This window comes from Gymnogyps californianus, chromosome 7 (assembly GCF_018139145.2).
Source record: "Gymnogyps californianus isolate 813 chromosome 7, ASM1813914v2, whole genome shotgun sequence".
In the NCBI taxonomy this organism is placed as follows: Eukaryota; Metazoa; Chordata; class Aves; order Accipitriformes; family Cathartidae; genus Gymnogyps; species Gymnogyps californianus.
In genome coordinates, this window is record NC_059477.1 from 22089235 (window position 1) to 22109940 (window position 20706).

The following is a 20706-nucleotide window of genomic DNA, read 5'->3' on the forward strand; positions in this document are numbered from 1 at the left end:
TGAGCGGGGTCGCCGGCCGCGGTACAGCCCTGCCCGGCCGCGGGGGCCGCTCGGAAGGAGCCGAAGCGGTTGGGGGAGGGGGGCGCCCGCCTCCTCGAGCTCGTCAGAGGCGCTCCGCCCCCTCCCGCCGCCCGGCCTGCCGGGGCCCCGGCCGCCTGGCCCCGCCGCCTGAGGCGAGGCGAGGCTGGGCGCTGCGCGGGAAGGCGGCGGTGTCGCTGGAGCGGCAGGAAGCTTCTGCCTTGCGTCTGCAGGTACACGAGTGCTTTCCAACCAAACGGGCCCGGGGCTAGTGCTGGCCTTCCCTGCTGGCGGGACACTGATGGGTGCCTCAGCCAAGAGCCTGGAAAATGGCCAAGCGATTGGTAAATGAAACGTCCAAAACAGTGCTGGAAGGGCTTGGGGTTACTCCAGCAGTACCTGGCACACGTCATTAGGGGTTGTAAAGAACTAAATTGGGAATTTAGACCAACTGTATGCAAAAAAAGTTCCTGGTAATCCCATGCCATATGTCTGTATTGCTATTCAAAGTTAATTTCAATTTATCCTAAGAATAGGGACTTGAAAATTTATGACTGCATAAAGCTGTGAGCACCTTCAAAATTAACTAAGACTTACATGGAAGTACGTACCTCTTCGAAGGGTTTTAATTCAGACCCGTGTTTATTGGGGTTAGTAATCATACATAACAGGAGGTAATGGAAGTCCTGTGACTGGCTGTCGAGAAGTCTGTTGAAAGCAGGAAAACAAATTTTCTCCTTCTGAATTTCTGGGAAAAAATTAAAATTTGAGAAATTGACCCGTGTGAGTTCTGAAATCCTGAAGAAGCTGGTGACTGGACTTCAGTAAATCAACACTGGCTTCAGCACAGCAGGCTTTGATAAATCTTGTTTTCTTCCCCTATGTGTCCAATTTAAAATTTAAGGTAATTTTATCTAGCATTTTAAATTTGTTTTAGGCATTATTAATTGATTTCATCCACATGTACTTGACAAGTCAAAAGTAAAAAGTTCTGCATCTTGTAAATGAAAAATCCATATGATTTGCAGAAGTCCCCTTCATATGACCGTGGAATAGTGTTCCTCTAAAATGGGAGATCAGATGCCTTAGAGTTCTGTGAGTTTGCACAAGGCCTGAGATTCTTGAAAGAAGTAAGTGCCACCCTTTGAGATCACCTGACAGGGTTTGGGCCTCACTCTGTTACTTGCATGCCTGTGCAGACAGTAACTAAGGCGATATGGATTTGCTAGCAGAAGGGTACAGGAGCTGTTCCAGTTACAAATTTTACAGTTAGAAAAATTGTTACAAATCCAGTTAAAAATTTTATGTGCTGTTTTTCTAAAACACTACACACCTATAATAATAGGGGCTATTTTATTAGTTTGAGTGAGTTCCATATTCATAAGCATCCAATATATGAGGTACACATACAATCAACAACAAAAAGTAAAAAAACCCAAACCTTTGATAGACAGCTGCAAAACAGCTACTCAAAATTGGTCATGGTAATAGTCCTGGTTGTGATTTTAGATAGAATTTTAGAACAATCTGAGATTGTTATCATTCTATATAAATGTCTTTGTTATTATCAATGGTGGTGAGAAAAGGTTCAGAAAGATGACCTGGAGCTGTCTGTATACAACATAAGCAATGTACATGTTGCAACATGTTAGATTTGTGTTCCAGAACTTACACATTTTTAACTTTTTTTTTTTGCAAGGCATAAAAAAATTATAGTGTAAAATAAAGTAACGTTAATTCCAGTACAGCGACACCAAACTCTTGAACTTCACCCTTCCTGCACTTCAGTCTCTGTGATTTTTCTAGGCGGGGAAGACTTTTTTTCCGCTCAGAATGTGTTATGTAAATGTTGGTTTTATTAACATGACCTCAATAATCAAGATGACCTTGAAACTTACTGTTTTTATTTCCTGTGGAAGGTCTAACTGGCTGGATTTTCGCCTGTCTCCCTACATTTCCTGACATCTCGGGGGAGACGCTCGGTCTTGGGGCATACGCACAGTGAGTAACGGTGCAGAGGCCCATGGAGCACTGAGGCTAAATCACGCATGTGTTTTGAGTGAGCAGTATCCATCTGTGGCTTGAATGCAGGAAGGGTCTTGTGAAGAAGTAAGCTAAGGACTTCTCAGATTGGGTTCTGCAGGCGCAGGGAGGTCTCAAAAGTTGCGCAGACGACACCGATTCCTTTGTTTTCTTAGTTAACCTAGCCGGGTGCTGGACTTTGCCGTTTCAATAGCCCACGCTTAAGCCAGCGCTAGCAGACGCCTCGCATCCCGCGCCCCGCCGGCGCACACGCGAGGCCGAAAGCCAGGGCCGCGGCTTTGGCCGGCCGGCAGCTGGGCCGTGCCCTCCGCCCGCCCCGCGGGGCAGCCCGCCCCGCCGCCGCCACTCTTTCAGGCGCGCAGGGAGCCCCGCGGGCCGTCCCTCAGATGCCGCCGCCACCTCTCCGCCAGGCGTGAAGAGAGGGCGGGCTGGGACACGACCCGGGCGGCGGCTGCCGGTACGGGCGGGCTGGGGCCGCGGCCCAGGGCCCCTCCCGCGGCGGGGGGGACGGGACAGGCTGGGCCGCGGCGGAGCGAGGCGGTTCCGGGGGGCCGGGCTCGGAGCTTCCTCCCGCCGAGCATGGCAATGCCCTCTTCGTCGCAGAGCGTACGCGCTTAATGCAGCCACCGTTAGGCTAAACGTGGCCGAGGGAGCGCCGGGCGGTGGCGGGAAACGAGCTTAACGCTGCGGTTTGCCCCCTGCGTGCGGGTGGGGGGCAGCGCGGCCCTAGCCGTCCCCTCGCCGCCGCCTTGAGGCCTGTGTGAGGGCTCAGCCCCTTCCCCCGCTCCTTCTGAAGCGCTTCTGGGTCAGAGTCTTCCCGCAGGAAAGGAGGAGGCGACCCGCAGGTGGGATCAGGCGGGCTTTCCGCGGGTGGCCCGGCAGCAGCGCGGCACGGAGGCAGCCCCGGCGGTGCGGGGCAAGGACATGAGGTAGGCCACTGCTGGTACCCGTGTGACAGGGATGTTGTACTGCACACGGCAAGGCTGACAAAACCTGAGGTGACTCTGGCAGGCAGGGGAAAAACACCCTATACCACACAAGCAGCTCTCTTAACAGTGACTTAAATCTTTACTACTTTTTATACTTGGGGAGTTGGTGGGTGTCCACATTTTCTCCTTTGTGGAAGACTTCCTGGCTCACTGTAGTTTGTAATACAGCCTTGGAAATGCTTATTGTGTTTCAACTGATAGGAAGTGATTTTAAAGAATTTAATGTCCTTTTAGTGTATATTTTGCATGGTAAATAGAACACTTTAGAAATAGTCCTTTAAGTAGATACAAAATTCCTGTTTTTAATCTATGTATTTGTAAGTTTCAAAACATCCAACGTTTCCTATTGATTTCCTTTTTATAAGATACTAGAATTAATTACAATTTAAAATTGCATACCAGTTTGTGTCTTGCAAATCACTTGCATCTGCTAAATACCTTCCAGAAAGAGAAATGTTTGAAAAATTCCTGCACACTGTTTTAGATAGAGATCCTGGTTCCCAGTCATTAGGATAGGGGATGCAAGGTCCGCTGCAGCACGAGAAGGGGAAAGGATGTGTTACCTGGGCTTACAAGGAAATTATTTGAGCCTGAAGTTTTCATGTTGTCTTCAGGTATCTACTTCATCCAGCCTTCTGGCAGGTTAGCTTGCCAGTACTGTGGGGAGTAAATGTGAATTGATATTGTAACTATTTTTTCCATGGGATGGACGTATGAAAATAGAGGAACAGTAAGCAAGGCAAAAATACACTAATAAAAAGCCTTCGCTTAATGTTCTATAATACAGTACATGAAATCTTAAAAATAAGTTTATCGGTATTCTCTGAAAGATAGTTGTCTGATGCTTAGTTCTCTAAAACAGGATTAATTAAAAAAACCTGTTCATTTGCAGCTAGGACTCCGGACATGGTCATACAAAAAGGTTAAAAATTTGTGCTGGTTTTCAAACTGTACTTTACTATCATGTCATTAGAGGGGAAATGCTCTTTTTCTCTCTTTAAACTAGGTAGTTTGTATAGTTCCATAATTCTGATAACTCTCTATTGCGGCTTCTGCTTACAAGTTGTTGGTGGAACAGTCAATCGCTTCTGCTTTTGATTATTGTCACTATCTGATTTGCTCCATCTACGTGCATCTATATGGTAAAAGGGAACAGAAGAAGTATTTTTAATTAACTGGAAAATCTGTGGGGTAAAAAAATTGTCAAATGGTCTGGTAAATGTGGTTAATTTAGTACTTGAGACTTTGTGGAAGATTACTAGATTGTGATTTAACAGTGGCTTAACCAACCTTTGATCTGTATTTTAGCTTATTTAATACACATTATAAAAATCTCATAAGAAGTCCCAGCTACTTCTGAAAGCATGTGGCTGCATACTAAGAGGGAAAAGCCAAAAATACTTTTTATGGAGATTACATGGAATAAATAATGTCACACAACTTTTCTCAGTGATAAAGTGGAATAAATTCTTTGTAAAGACAACTACTGTATGGAACAAATAGAAGCAATAAAAGCAATCGCTGAAAAGGGACTATAAAGCAAATCATTATTATAAAAGGTACTTAATACATAATATTGGGAAAATTTGCACCTTTTATTTTCGTATGCTTTCTTTTTGCATAGGGAAGAAAACATGTCATATTGTAACAGATCATAAATGACTTCATTTTAGCTTTCCTTGTATCTGCCCCAGTGTAAGCGACAGCAGTGGAGTACAATATGTCATATGACTTTTTATTCTCTGAAGCTGATTGTGCACACATCAAAAGAAATCCAGCTATATCCAATTTTGTGGAGTGATTTCAGTACCTTACATAGACTGCTCAAATAAGAAGGTATTTTCTTTCTCAGTAGACCGAGTCCATGCTGCTGCCATCGCCTTGATAATGTTACACTGATGGAATCATGCCAACAGTTGAAGAACATTCAAGTTTGCTGAAGGTATGGTATGTTGATAGTGTTTGTTGTTAATGATTATATCTCCTAAAGCAAGACTTCTAGACTTTTCCATGATCTCTGAGTTAAGGGAATTTGATGGGTCTTTTTTGGTGTGCCACAACATTTACCACCACTGGTTTACGTTCCACAGCTTGGAACCGATTTTGTAGGTTGTAGAACAGGTAGTTGTTCTACACTGTGTACAAATTGGGGGATATATAAAGAAAACAAATTAATACTTAACCAAATTTCAATAGATAAGGCTGTAGCTTCCACTATAATTTGGGGAATTAGGTTGCTTTTCTTTTGTGCAGTGGGTGATTTCCGCTGATGCGTTGTGACTGACCAATATATTACAAAGGTGGTCAGCCTTCCTGACTAGAAGCCATATACCAAAATGTTCATGTGTTTACAAGACATAGACCACATACTAAAGAGAGTAGAGTGGAAAGGAAGCTGTGGGAGAGGCTCATAGACAGGGTACAGTAGATATCACTGTGGGATGGATGCACATATAGAGCCAGAGGAATCCAGTGATGCCAGCTCAGGAGCTCTTGCTGTCTCACTTACTTTTACCACCAATAGTTGTATTTTCTGGCAGTTCCCGGACCCCAGTTTGGGATTATGGAGTGGCCTAGTGAGAGCAAGCCTCACTTGACTTAGTCATGCAGCATCTGCACGTTAAAAAGCTCTGCCTTCTCAGTAGTAGCATGATAGCACATGTGCCTTTTAAAGGCAAGTTTCTAAATTTGAAAACTTACCAAGTGGACTAACTTTTCTTAGTGCTTGTAAGCATGTCAGTGTTCATTGTTGGGAGCTTCTCTGAGAAGAACCCAGGCTGTAGGTTCTTCTCAAGCTTACCTTACTCAGAACATTAAAAGGTAGAGACATTGACTTTTAACTAGTAGTTATGACTGTACTTAATTGCTTTAATTCTATCTCATTACAGGTACCTCAGAATTGAATTCTTAATACAGTGACCGTACAGGATGAAAGAAAAATGATCTTCTGTTTTTCAAATACTTGAGTTTGTTCTTTGTAACAACATGATTTGCTGTGAAAAGTGAAAGAAGAATCTTTCTGGACACTTTAAAGATAGCTGGTAGACAGCAAAATGCTCTGTTTGAGGCAGGTTTGCTTGTTTACGCTGAGACATTACCAAGCTCGGACTCTGAGTAGTGATCTGCTTTTGAGCCAGATAAATAGCTGCACCCATGAAGATGAAGTGTTCAGCCTTGTTGGAAGGAACAAGGCCAGGCTTTCTGAAAAACATGTGGGAATTGCATTGAACATGCTGTGGCAATTGCAAAAGAAGCGGCCGCTTCTCTTAAGGACTAGTGACTATATAAGGAATCACTCCCAGTTTCTTACCCTTTGTGTTTTAGCAGAAAACAAGGTGGAACACATGGAAGATGAGGCAATAGTGGACACCCTATATAGTATTCTGAGGTAAGCAGCATTATGTTGAATTCCACATCTATACGTTTTTTATTTGGTAATAAAAAGAGATGGAATTTTGACTACAAAAGCCATGCTATAAGGAGATTGGGAGACTGCCCTGTCCCAGCTTCCGTACTCTGACTGTGTGACACAGACAACTTAACATCCTGTACCTCGGTTTTTGAGATGCAGGCAGAACTGATCTGTATTGCACTCCCAGTAAATGGAGTTATGATTATTAATGCACAAATGTTTATAATCTGTTTGAATGGAGGGAACAATAGGAAAGTAAAACATTATGATAAATAATGAAAGGACATATGTCTTATTTCTTTATAACTTTTGAAGCAAACTTCAAACTATTATGGCTTTCTTCTGAAGGCTCAATGTTGAAGACCACGATTCTCTAGCAGAGGTGCTTGTTACAGAAGCATGGAAAAGATTAGAAAGGCAAGTACTGTACTCCTATGCTTTGTGAAAGGTATAAGTTGCAAGCATGATTTGTTTCACGTGAGGCTACGCGGAGTTCTCAAAAGAGCATTTACGAGATGTTTTAAACATTATGCAAGTATTTTAAATGTCAGTTGTATTTTTGAAGGTTTTGGAAATTATTTTTATACATATAGTGGCTTTGAGTATTGGTAGACTTTGGTACACAAATGCTTGAGAGATTCAGATACTGCAACAACAGGGACTGACACTTAAGATTTTGAAATATTTTGTCTGTGTAGATTTATGTGTTTGAAGTAAATTGCAGGGTTTATTAGTTACAGTTTTATCTTCATGCTTGCTGTCCAATTCTTAAATGGTTGTTAGAACCCTTCTCATCTCAATTTTAGTAAAAACCTTTTGTATTAAAACATCAACATTTTCCCTTTGTGCGTTTTTTTGTCGTTGTTGGGCTTTTTTGTTAAGTTATTTTGATTTTTTTTTTTTTTTATATTGTAATTTTCATTCTTTAATCTCAGGTTAATGGCAGAAGCTGGTGTCAGTCTTGGCACCAGCATCACAGAATTGCCTCTCCCAGCTTAACACCTGGGACATCTTGACAAGTAAATAAATTCAGTGTAGCTTGAACACAAAATGACATTCAGGTAATAAATTGCTCGCATTCATTTTAGCTATTTCACATCATTGCTTGAGAGTGTAATCTTGATAGATTTCTTACACTGGTCTGATTAAATGAAGAACTTTGGATTTTTGTAGAGCTCCATATGTACAATATGCTTTAATATGAAATACCTAGGTGTTTTGGCTAAATCCAAGGTGTCACTATATGTGACCAAATAGAAAATGCTTAGGTATTTTGTTTCCTTGTTTTGTAATTTGAATATAACCTTGTCTTTTATATAATTGTTGAAGTAGATTTTTGTCTTCAGTTATTCACTAGAAATAAAAGGTAAATATTCTGTTTTTCTTTGATTGTCTTGACAGACTTAGTTTGCCAGCTCTGTCTAAATTCGCACTGTGTTTATGCAAGCAATGCAGACATTTCAGTCCTGTAATTGGCAAAGTAGCTCATATTGTGGACATGAAACTGGATTCTATACAGGATATAAGGTAAGTGTCAGAATGAAATTGAGTAGCAGGAGAAGCAATATGTCACAATTACTGGGCTGCCTTTGCTGAACACTTTCCCTTTTTCTCAACTGGAGGTTGCTTTTCTTCAGTTTGGTGTTTGTGGGAAAGAGGTGTGATTTGTATTCGTGTATTGATTTTCATGGACAGGTCTGCTTAGGTGAATGCATTTTCCCAATGATTTTGCAAAGAATTTCTTTATAACCAATTTAAACACTTAATTAAAACTAATATTCTACTTACAGTGGAAAAACAGCAGATATTGCTTTACCCTGATTCTAAATTTTACTTGGACTTTTTTGAGAATTTAGAGGCTATTGACTCACCAGAAGATGATTTTCTTCCTTGACATTGATAGTTTCTCTGCTATGACATGGATTTAGTTTACTATTGTGAATAGCAATGAGGAGTCTTAAAGCAATGTTATTTTTATTTATCTTCAGAGCACTTTTTTTGGTCAAGTTGAATTAATCAATTCTCTTGCTAGCATGTCTAGTGCATTACCCTAATACTAAAATCACTTAAAACCTGGCCCTAGTCAAAGAAGTCCAAGATTCTTTTTCTTGCCTCTGTTCCCCCTGGGCCATTATAGCAAAGGCTGCTCTTCATTTTTTCTGCTTTATACAGCACCAGTAGTCCCAACACTTATTTTTGCAGATGTGAGGAGCCTGCTTATGAAACTCATTGAATGGGACCGCATTTCTTTACAGAAATTACTCACCCTGTGGTCGTAAGTTTTATTCTCTTAGGAAGGAATTCTTTCTTTAGGATTGACAATGACTCTTTTCCCCATACTTTCACTTGAGAATTGTTTGGGTTTCTTTAGTTTCCATTGAACATTAAAGATCTTTTTGCAAATTTGAATCAGGTAAGTCAGGGTCTTGCCTTAGGCAAACGCTTTCATCTCATACAACTTTGTAAGGGATGGTTGAAAAATCCCAGTCGTTTCAGAAATTCACTGAAAGCAGAAGTTTGACTTTAGTAGGAGAAATGGTTTTTGCTCATCTGTTTTTTCTGCGTTAGATTTAAAATTCCTTTTTACGCAGAAGCCAGCAACACCCTGACTAATGCTCCTTTCTTTGCGTAGTTTATTTAAGAATTCTAAAATTTATTACTTATGTTCAATGTGTAAGTGTAAAATCTTTTGAATTTTTTAGGATCTTGTCAGTTTTGATGATCAGCATATCTGATGTTATCTCACAGAGTTTTCGAGATCGATTACTGCACAAGGCCGGACAGCTCTTGGAAGAAAAGGATGAAGTCCACTTCAACTATGCCAAAAGAATACTACAGTTTCTTCAAAATGTTAAACTGAGATATCATCCATTGCTAGAAAAATGCAACAAGATTTTCCTTAAAAGTGCCTCCCGTCTTGATATACACAGTATTAGTCTTATTTTTGGACTGTACGAGCAGCTGGGTTTTGACAATGCTGAATTCCGCTTGGTTGCTAAACAGCTGCTGTCTGAAACTATAGATGATTATTATGATCCTGAAACTTTTGCAAAATTATTTTTTACTCTTGGGCCTATGGCAGGATCCAAGGAAAGAGAAAGGTAAGTTTATTAACAATTTTGTCTTATTTATGATATATACGTAGTCTTGCACAGAAATTAAAAATGTACCGGTGTTTGGAGGAATTTCTGAGCCTATCTGTGAGCTGAGCGTTAAGTTTCCTAGTTGTAACTTTGTAGCAATGCATTATTTCATTATGGAAATGCTGTCATAGCAGTTTGTCATAGAACAGTTGCATAGAAAGCTGGATCTAGTAATCAAGGGGTATGTGAATGCTATTATGCAAGGCCATCTTGTAGCTCTCTGTCTTAGGCTACAGCCTTCCTTTTACAGTGGATGGTAGTAAAAAACTTTCTGTCTTTCCCCTGAGAAATATATGCAGTGCTATGTGTTGCTTTTTCCTTTTTAAGACTGGCAGTAGCTGAAACAGCCCGAGTCTTGTCCTATCCCAGTTTGCTGTACATCCTATTCTATGTAAAAGGTCATCAGCAGGGAACACTTCAGCATTATTTAGCAATTAGAGCATAGTATTGTGTGGCAGATTTTTCTCTGCCTGTTTTTCTTGTGCTACGGAATCCTATTTGGGGGTGGTATTAGTCATGGGTCTCTCAAAGTCTACAGTTTTAGGCAGAATTTGCTGTATTAATTACAGTTAGTCATATTTTCAGACTTTTCTTGATGAACATTTGCCCCTATTCAGAGATCTGGATATACTGCAAGCCTGTGTTGGTTTTGCCATAGCTGACTTAGTTCCAAAAGCTTTTCCTGGATTTTTTTTTAAATTTATTTTATTTTTGGTAAAAATCAGTGTGAGGTAGAAAAAGTCATTGGCTTTATTTGCCCCAGAACCAGTTCAGCTCATGTTTGATTCTGTTATCTGTAGCTTGTTGATTGATCCGTAATTGTTCAGTGTCTTAGAGTACCTTCCCTACTTCTTGTCTACTTTCAGAATTGTTGGACTTGCTGCAGAGCAATATGTACTGTTCTAACACACTCACATCTCTTTATCTGTGCCATACAGATCAACTGTTTAGAAGAAGGGTCCACAGAACAAAGGTCTCTAGTTTGGGGGAATTTTTTTTCCTGTATTTCCTGAAAGAGTCTGTTGGTTCTTTCCCTCCTAGACAAAGAAAACGGCTGCAATCTTTGCTGGAGATTTTCAACTGTTTTTCTTTGGAAAATACATCTTTTCTTTTCCTTTTTAGGTTGCTAGTAACTGCAATGCACATGGCAGAAGAATTTAGCAGTCACCAGGTATTGGTAATACTGAAGACGATGCAGAAAATGAAATGCAGAAATTCTCATCTACTTAAAAAGTAATTTTTTTGATACTACTAAGAAGTTGTATTCTCTAGGTAAACTACTTCCATTTAGTATGGAAAACTGTATAATACCCAGTAAGTTGGGAGTGGAGGGTGTGTCACTTGCACACAAATGCATATACACTGTATATAATTAGCTGTTACAGATTTTAGAATATCACAGCTTGACCCAGAAGTAATTGAGGCAATTTAGGAATTTCATAGAAGGGCATTTCAACCCTACCAAGTTAATGTAATACAATTTTTGGCTTATTTACAAATATGTGATCCTATTTGAGTAAACTTAGCCTCTAACAATTGCTGTAAACTGGTGAGACAAATGAGAATATAGTAAGTTGCAAAGAATGTGTCCTATCTAGGAGATCCTGTTACTTACGTGAATTGTTTCTTCACAAGTCATTGTGACCTACTTTCAACTATTAAGTCTTGCGTCTTTAAGAACCTGGGCCAGATTTTCTGCAGTTGTAAACCGAATGTTGTTTATAGGGAGACGTAATATCTTTCGTACAATGAAGGGAAAAGCAGTTGAGGTTTTGGGCACAGAAGATGAGCATCAGATATGTCACAGATGCAGCAGAGTTAAATGCAGGTTGTGAGCAGTAACTGGATTGAATGTAGTTGTATGAACCAAATAGATCCTTGGAAGAAAAAGGACAAGTAGTACTGTGGAGCAGAGTGGTATTAAAGGGAAGACCAGGTGAATTCATGCTTTTTCTCCTTGCATCTCACTGTCTAAAGAAGGTCTTAAGGTATTATCTTTCCCTACAAATCTAGCCCCCTCTTGCAGCTTTAGACCAACATAGCTGTAGCAACCACTATTATGTAAGTGAGTACAGTGGTGTTGAAGCTGGTAATGCTGTTCTAGTTTATCCCATTCTTGGTTCACTCTAAATGTAACTGATTGTAAAATCTGCAGCAGAAATTATTAGAGTGAAGTAGCTGTTTTGCTGTGATGAGGGCTTTAATTTTGCAACTCACTAAGTGGAGAGAGGCTGCTGTGTCTTAGTGGAACACCGTGAAAACTGGGATGGAGAGGAGTGCAGGTGTGTGCAACCCTCCACTTAGGTACTGTGCACCACAGGACACCCCTTCATGTGGGATGTTAAGTTTTGCACTATCTTTTGTATTAATATAATACCATGTCATCTTTTTCTCTTTGTATTCAGAATGGGTTCTATTCTGCACAAACACTTGGATAGCTATCATGTATTACAGTTGGTAAAGTTAACGCAGTACTTGGTGGTGTTGCATTGCCAGAATCTGGAGCTGTTTGCCAAACTAAAAATGTTACTATTTGGGTAAGTGTGTATTCTTGGAAATGTAGCTATTTAAGTGTTAAACATTGTCTACTTAATATTTCAAATAACAAGCTAAGATGTTAAATTATTTTGTTTCCATAAAATATGAAGAAGTAACAAACTGTTAAAAGTATTTGATTCTATTAAACATGTAAATCAGAGGCTAGGAGGTGGATATTGTCTTGACTATAGACCCAATAGTATCTGCTAATAGATATGTTCTCTTTTAAAAATAGATTTTTTTGCTCCTCGCACCTTGGCTGCTGAAATATAATAATATTGAACAGGAAATTTTGATTGGTACTTTATAGGAAGAGTAGGTATTAATGTCTTCTTTGGTGTTTGAAGGAACAAGTAATAAATAATACACAGTAAGAATGCCATGGTTGGGGCAAGTGAAAGTGTGAATCAGAAATACTCTTCTTTTGATTGAAGAACTGTCTAGTTAGTTCTCAGGCTTGTACAGTTGCAACATAGAAAGGGAAACCATCTGGAATTGTGGGCGAAGAGATCTGCCACTATTGCTTCTATTGCTCAGCCTCTATAGGAATGCAGTGCCCTGGCTATACATGTTTTTTGTGGATGGTGCCTTCATGTTCCTCAGGCACCTCAGAACCTGGTGCTTTCCAGGACAGAAATCACAGAAATTATGCAGGCCCAGAAACCCACAGACTCCGTTAACAAAGGTGGACTTTCTGCCCTTACTAAGGACTTCTGTGTTTATCAGTAACACTTGAAGCCTCACCAGCTGACTGAGATGCTCCCTGTCTTCTTCCCTTTTTCAATTTTGAATAAATTAGAAGGAAGAAGTTAATGAAAAAAGATGGTAGTCACTAACTGTGTGAATTTCCACCATGTCATTAATATTCTACTTACTTTATATTTGATGTGCAGCTTTTGACTTCTAAAACAGAATTTTCATGCATGTAATTAGTTTGGTTTTTTAAACATTTACACTTTGTCAGTACTGATGGTCTGTTTTTATTTCTGTCTCTCTCCCAGTTTTTTAAAATCTAGTGTCATACCTGCTGATACCGCTGCAATAATTCGTGTTCTGGCCATGCTTCCTTCCTTTCAAGTGGAGGAAATCATTATAAACAAAGCAGCAGCAGTTCTGCCTCAATGCAGGCTCCATCATTTGAATTGCATTGCTACAGCTCTTGTCAAATGGCATCATTATGACCAGTTGCACTGGCAAAACAGTTCTGAGCGATGTGTAAAGCTTCTGCAAAAACTAAATGACTGTGGATTTCAGAGGCTTCAGAAAGCCAACAACTTAAATCTTCTGTTGGAAGAACTTACACATGTGAATGGAGAGTGGTTTGAAGAAGTCCTCAATGAGGAAACTATGGGCATGTGTCAACGCTTGATAGACCAAATAACATGGGCAAATGTGTTACAGTTGTCTTTTTTTCTCATAAAAACAAACCACCGTTGTTCTTCATTACTTGACAGAATAGCTTCTGTGACTATTGAAAATATAGACAAGGTATTGCAGTTTTTCTTTCTATCTACTGTGTCAGTTACTCAGTAAGAAAGGACAGGTTAGTAGCTAATGTGTTTCAGAGCACAATCCACACAGTGTTTCTAAGAGTTTTCTTCAGTGTACCTGATTTGGAGCTCATCTTTTTCTATGTTCACTCAAAGCTGTTTTGCTTCCATGTATATTATTTTGCACTTAGATCTTTTTAATTTTCCCTTCTTTATTGTTCAGTCAGTCAGTGTTAGGTCAACCATAATCCTCTGCATTCAGCTTTACATTTGACCATCTTAAATAATTTTTTTTTTTTTTTAACAACTTTACAAGTAGTCACATCACACGGTGTATATTTTTACATTACTCATTCTTGTGGGGATTTCCCCAATAGCCTGTCTTTTTGGTCAAAATTACTGTGTTTTCTTGCCATCTTTTTTTTTTTTTTTCCTCCTTCTCAATCTGGTATTTATATAGATCTTTGATTTTATTCTATGACAGTTTAGTTTCTTTAAGAGCATTTAATGCAAAACCTCTTTAAAAGCTTCTTAAAGTCTAAGTATACAGAAACACTTGGATCATCTACATGAAATAGATTTTAAGTTTTAGCTATAGCTGCAATTTTAATGATTTCTGCATTTTTTTTAATATTTTTCTCCAGGAAAAGTTGACCAAAAAAAAAAAAATTAGAAAATAGCTCATCTAGCCTTAAAACTCCTAATTCTAAATGAACTATAAACTCCTTTTTTATTGTAAAGCAATATCAGGGTATTTTGCAGTGACTTCATTTAGGATGTCTTTTTTTCCAGATCCACCCCTTTGAAATCTATTTCATTCTCTTCCTTTTCTCTGCTCTGAATTATGACCCTCCTGCCAATGAAGAGTTCTTTGAGTATTGTATCCAACATCTTACTTCTAACTTGAGTAAGTGCATTAGACAGATATTCTGACACCAAATAAATGAGTATCATTGGAAGATATTATTTGTATTGAATAAAAATGAGAATAGAATGGCAATTTTTTTTAAGCAAAGAAAAAAGTGTGTCTGTTGCTACTAATACTCTGCCTACTGGGGTTAAATCACGACAAAGATTCAGTGTATGCTTGTGTTGGGTTTTCTAGCTTCATTTCACCCTTTAAAAATTACTGTTCATAAGGGACGAGCAAGGTATCTTGAGCGTAGTAAAAAGCAAGTGAAAATTCTGATTAATTCGCTGTGCTGTCATTGGATAGAATTGTTGTGGCGTTCCCCAAGGAATCATCATTTGGGGACAGGATACATTTTGTGATTCATCTCAAAGCAATGGCTAAGTTGTAGAGGAAATGTGTAGAGACTTTGTGGGTTTTTTTTGATTGATGCTGTCTACTGAAATATTGTGGAGTTACCTTTTTTTAAGACTAACTAGTTTTCTCCTGCAAAGACCTGGCAAGAGTTACCTTACACCTTGGTGCAGTTAGCAGAGGTAGTCCTTAATCTGCCTGTGTGTTCATTTAGTACGTTAAGAGAGAAACTTGGATGATTTGGGAGGCCAGGGGGAGAGCACTGCAAATCCTTTCAGCTTTATGGCATGTGTTAATATGGATTTCTGTCTGTTTTTTAAAGGTTGTTTTGAAACTCACCACTTGGTGCTGCTTGGTCATGTTTTGGCAGTGGCTGGGTATTTTCCTCCAGTTCTGATAACGACGATATTTAATGTTTCTTTCCTAAGCAAATTGGATGCTCAACTTGAAGGTAGATATGTAGCTCTCCGATGAATTTGATTATGTAGCATTTGGCATAAAATGGAATTGTGGACCTATATATGACTTGAGAAGTAGAATTACTCTTTAAACGATTCAGTTTTCTGGAAGGACCCCTCTATATAATCTAGTCGTTATTCAAGTGCTAAAAGGGAAGGAATGAACACAAATTTGTGCTTTGTTTTAAAAGTACGGACTTGTATTGCAGATGAGAGAAGCTCATTTAAAACAAATTTTATAGTCAATGTATTGCACTCAGTATTTAATAATTCTTCAATTTTATTGGAAATAAAATTACCTGAGTGTGGTATTTATTACTAGAAGTAGTCACAAAGCTCAAGAAATAATGTGGGATTCTTGTCTGCAAGAAATGAGTCCTACCAGTCTCTTCTCTCTGAATAAGAGACTGAGTGTTTGTCTGCCTGTTTCCTGCCTCCCTACCTGTACGTTGTTCGCTATCAATGTACTGTTGCCATTTTGCCTTCAACCACTTCATTAAAAGTTAAATGATAGAAGAGAGTTTAAATTGCTTCTTTCTTCTGACTTGCTGTTGTTCTTAGTAGTGAGCAAAACTGTTATTTTTCATGTTTTCCTCAGGGATTTTGAGAACCTTTCTAAGATTCTGCAGCATGAGTTTTATACATGCCATAGTATACAGATATTTGCATCTTTAGTAAAGAATTCAGAGGTAGCCATTTAGTTCAATGTGCTGGATTTTTCACATTTCAGTTCGCACCTTTTTATTTTGTTTAACTCAGTCCTGCCTGATACCCTAAAGCAGAGGGTCCGCTTGCGCCTCATGAAATTGAACAGAGCAGTCTGTCTGGAATGCCCGGAGTTTCACATCCCTTGGTTTCATGAGCACTACTGCCAACGTGTCTTTCATAACCGTAAGTAATTTAGGAGAGGAAAAACTGCCCTTGTTACTAGTAATGGTCTATTTTCAACAGTCTGCTAGATGCTGCTTCTAAAACAGTCATGTTGACACTAGCACACAATAGAAGCTCAGAAAGGTGCGCCCCACTATCTGCTGAGGGTGTGTTCTTGAAAAGTGCAACTGCTTAGTAGTGCGACAGACAGCAAAGCAGTTTTCCCCATAAGAATTAATGTAATAGAGATGGGATATATCTTCATAAGAAATAAAATTTAAGTACACAGAGACTGTGTAGGGGATGGAGGATGGAGAGGCAGGATGAGGATCATTAGGATTGTCTACTGGAGGAGATGGGTCACTTTGATCCCTGCTTCACTTACAAGACTGAACATTTGACTTAAATTTTTCAAGGTGAACATTTTTGCTGCCTCCTTTTGAACTCACTGCTGTCATCTTCCTCAGAAGAATCAAGATCCATCAAGGATGAGAGATGGAGAAGTAGCCTAGTGATCAAGTGTAGCAGCTGAGATCTTTCAGAATAGTGATCATTTCAGAAAATCCATCTAATGCAAACTCAGTATCTCCTCCACTAATTCTCATGGGGGAGATCTGCTTTGCTATCCATTGAACTCAGCTGCTTTATCTCTGAGACTGAAGATGTTTAATGGAGCAAAGTATTAAACAATCTGCAACAGAGAAGTGACAGATAGTGTGGTGTGCCTGTAATAGATGCAAAATAAGTAAATATTTATTTAAGTGTCTAAGCATGATTAAAAGCAAACAAAATCCAACAGGTGAAACCTGAAACTAAAGTGTTTGTAGTATGTGAATGGGAAAAATCCTGGGATGGAAAGTGTGGAATTGAAATTGATGCTTAATAGGCACCTGTCACTTTCCACCCAAAAGATGATCACTTGGTCTCTGAATTATGATGGTATAACACCAGGGATCTGTGGAAAAGCTTTAATTCGGTAGGCTGGCTGTCAAAAATGCAGTGTCACAAAGTGCTATTTTCAAAACTTTGGCTGTGGAAGTTTTGATGTGTGAATTCTTTATTTTGTCTTTGTAGGCAGTAGCCGAATAAATCCACTGCGACAGCATGTTCACAGAATGCTGACAGAGATCTTGGGAGGGAGCCATTATGCAAGAATATCTGTTCTCACACCATACTACTATGAAATAGGTGAGAAGTTAATCTTCTAAGGATTGTTATGGAGACCTCCAATATCACTATTATCACCAAGATTAGGAAGCCACATGGGCCCAGCTTGTGGCTGGGCATGTGGCCACAAGATACTGCAAAGAAGAAATTGCTGTATAAAACACAGTTTCTAATAAGTTCTGCATAATATAAATAATGTTGGGTATCTCTAATTATGGTTATTACTTAGTTTTTCTAGAAGTAAACACTGTACAGATCAAATTCTTTCACTTTTTTTTGGTCAGTGAACAGGTTTGTTGTGTTTTCTTGCAGATTTTGAGTGCATTCTGGATGAAAATAAAAAGCCTCTTCCCTATATGGCTCAGAATATACCTATGGACGATGTGGAGGGAATACGCTTGAGACATGACATCAAGGTTGAAGGGAGGAAGGCTCTGCCACCAGGAGCTCAGAGGTTAGTACATCGAATTCTTGCACATTAGCTCTTCCAAGCTTCCAAGTTCAGATGAAGTTGAGACCAGGTTTTTGATGCTTATGTCCTAAACGGTTGTTGCAACCCCTAGGCTATTTATTTTTCTGTTCCTTTTTCCAAAGCCTTATGAGGTTTAGCTTTCCTAGGTGTGGTGGGTTGACCCAGCCAGTAACTAAGCTCCCACCCAGTTGCTCGCTCACTCCCCTGCAGTGTGATGGGGGAGAGAATCTGGAGGGCAAAAGCGAGGGAAAAAACTCCTGGGTTGCAATTAAGACAGTTTAATAATTGAAGAGAAGAAAGAAGGAAAAAAAATAAACAAAAAGGGAAAAGAAAACAATTGATGCAAATGCAGTCACTCACCACCAGCAGACCAATGCTGGAGCAATGGCTACTTTGGAAAATCTCCCTGCCGTTTTCTTGCTGAGCATGATGTTATATGGTGTGGAGTGGAATATCGCTTTGGCCAGTTGAGGTTCCAGCTGTGTCCCTTCCCAACGTCTTGCCAATGCCAGCCTATACACTGTGGGTGCAGACTGCGAAACAGAGAAGGCCTTGATGCTGTGCAAGCACTCTTCAGCAATAGCCAAAATATTGGTGTGTTATCAACACTGTTTTGGTCACAGATCCAAAACACAGCACCATACGGGCTGCTATGAAGAAAAGTAACTCCATCCCGGGCAGACAGGGCATTCTTGAAATGTGTTTCATGAGATTGGAATACGGTTTTCCTCCCACCTCTTCAAATGTAAGCCTTGAAAATGCTGGTTAGCTGGTTTTGCCATTTGAACGAAAACAGGTGCAGGGAGGAAATGCTTTTTCTCAATCATGTGAAGTTCAAGTATCTCTAGATAAATGAGAGGAAAATGTTTTGTCTAGTTTCAGGGAGTTGTTTAATTTTTTTTTTTCTAGGAATTGTCAAGTTTATCTAGTAATAGTCTCGCTGCAACTATCAATACTGAACTAGAAATACCACTTCTCACTATTCAGGTAGGACCTGAAAGTAAATGCACATTTTTGTTGTTTGCAGAATTGCTTTGGAATTTCTTGATTCAAAAGCTTTTAGCAAAGATTCACGTCACCTGAAAGGAGAACCTGCAGTGAAAAAACGACACCTGGAAGTGCTGGGGTACCGGGTAGTTCAGGTGAGCAGTCAGCAATATTTTATGTCCTTTCTGCATTGTATCGATAGTGCAGATTGATACATTTTTCTTGCAACAGATTTAAAGATAGTTTTAATAGTTAAAAGCACCTACTGGGTGAGAGCAGTTTTTGTATTTAGGGGGGAAATTCCAAGCTGTTCTCATAGAACTTGCACCTTCTCTGAAAGTGGCTGCAGCAAAACTGAAGTCAAAAGGTCTCAGTCTTACCTTACTGCAGGCAAACTAGCAATCTTGACGTAGCCTGAGTAAAGGAGAAAAAGTGAAACCAGAGTTTCAGTTCAATTCACCAAAGATTTCTACACTAGAAAAATATTGAACATACCCTCCTTGAGTGATAGACAGGCATGGCAGCTGCAAGATGGGATATGGATGCTGTCTGTCTGCTGCAGTGATAGTGCTGTGACAGGGAAGACAGTGGCCAGAGATAATTCACAGCCACCAGCATAGAAACATTTGGGTGATGGAGTCTCATGAATGCAGATTCTCCTGTATATATAATTACTCACCTACTCTAATTTTAGCTAGAACCCTTCTTTAAGCTTAAGTTTGGTTTGGGTTTTTTTAACATGATAATCATCTTTTCTCATATTGCCCTGACAGTAAATGTTATGCTACTGATACACCATTCCAGTTTGATACATGAACATTACGAACTATAGTGACCTGGGATTTTTCTCTCGATTTGGGTTTCAAAAGGTGGGAGATGGTGTAATGGAGTTGTCATAGCCTGTATTGCGTAGGCATCTGCTTTACATCTCTGCAACTATGCTGCTTTTTGGAAGCAAACTGACTGTACTTACATGAAGAAGAACCTTACATTGAGAAATTAATCTTTTCAGTATTAGAATAAGCCTAGCTTTTAGAAGGACACAGGTGATAAAATATCTCCAAGTGGAGAACAACAGATACCAGAGCGCCCTTTCTTTGCGGTAAGATGGTATGTGGCTTATACCAATGTTAACACTCAGTTTGTATGATTCTGTTCTACAGATTCCTCACTTTGAATGGAATTCTATGGTTCTGTCAACAAAAGGTGAACAGCTAGAATATCTGAGAAGGCATCTATATGGAATACAGTGATGTCAGACATGCAGTCAAAAGTACTTTTTATACAAACACTTTATGTACCATTAAACTTCTTGTAGTCCTGGAATACTTAGTTTCAAAAATTTCTTTATCTGTGAGCCAGCTGGACCAAGGCTTGCCATGGGGCATCAGTGTCAAGAGGTTTAATCCTCAATTTGTTAGGGATTGCAAAAGGCAGGTCACAATGGACCATGAAGATGTGATAAGGATGCTTAAAATCTCCCATTATCTAGAAGCTGTTCTTTAAGTACATGAGTCTGACAGTTTTGCCATAAAATTACATTATTATCTCCTAAATAAATAGCACAGAGGCTTAGCCAGACATAAAACTGTCCAAAGAAAAAGTTGGAAATACTCTTGACTGTGAGAGAGGAGGCAGCACATCTACTGGAAACTATGTCTGTCCTCCAGCATGTGACAGAATGAGCAATAGGGATCAAACAGTATCTGTACTGTGAAACCAAGAAACTGAAATGGAGGTTTACTAAGAATAGGACTGCTATTACAGCCGTTCTGTTTCCATCTTCCAGAACAGAGGTACTGTGGGTGACTGTGTCGGGGGAGGGTGTTGTGCGCTGAGGAACCTCCAGCTGCTT

The 20706-nt window shown here is 39.6% G+C and overlaps 1 protein-coding gene across 3 annotated transcripts; it reads left to right on the forward strand.

The window, feature by feature from the left end:
• The first annotated feature begins 1965 nt into the window (after positions 1-1965).
• On the forward strand, positions 1966-20169 carry FASTKD1 (FAST kinase domains 1). Of its 3 annotated transcripts, none has more exons than XM_050899981.1 (16): positions 1966-2019; positions 4903-4992; positions 5939-6438; positions 6811-6879; positions 7864-7989; positions 9165-9563; positions 10728-10838; positions 12011-12142; positions 13145-13631; positions 14426-14540; positions 15220-15348; positions 16115-16246; positions 17300-17413; positions 17705-17846; positions 18892-19006; positions 20015-20169. In XM_050899981.1, the coding sequence occupies exons 3-16, from the start codon at positions 6104-6106 to the stop codon at positions 20102-20104; spliced, it is 2496 nt and encodes an 831-aa protein (XP_050755938.1). In that variant the 5' UTR covers positions 1966-2019; positions 4903-4992; positions 5939-6103; the 3' UTR covers positions 20105-20169. The 3 variants fall into 3 exon arrangements, with proteins under 3 accessions (XP_050755938.1, XP_050755937.1, XP_050755939.1); XM_050899980.1 differs by lacking the exon at positions 1966-2019 and adding an exon at positions 2798-2990; XM_050899982.1 differs by lacking the exons at positions 1966-2019; positions 4903-4992; positions 5939-6438; positions 6811-6879 and adding an exon at positions 7510-7523.
• Positions 20170-20706: the final 537 nt, after the last annotated feature.

Coding starts and splice junctions, on each gene's coding strand:
- FASTKD1 (XM_050899981.1), top strand. CDS start 6,104: ATGCTCTGTTTGAGGCAGGTTTGCTTGTTTACGCTGAGACATTACCAA. Junction 10,839..12,010: donor AATTCTCATCTACTTAAAAA/GTAATTTTTTTG, acceptor CTTTGTATTCAG/AATGGGTTCTATTCTGCACA. Junction 15,349..16,114: donor ATTGGATGCTCAACTTGAAG/GTAGATATGTAG, acceptor TGTTTAACTCAG/TCCTGCCTGATACCCTAAAG.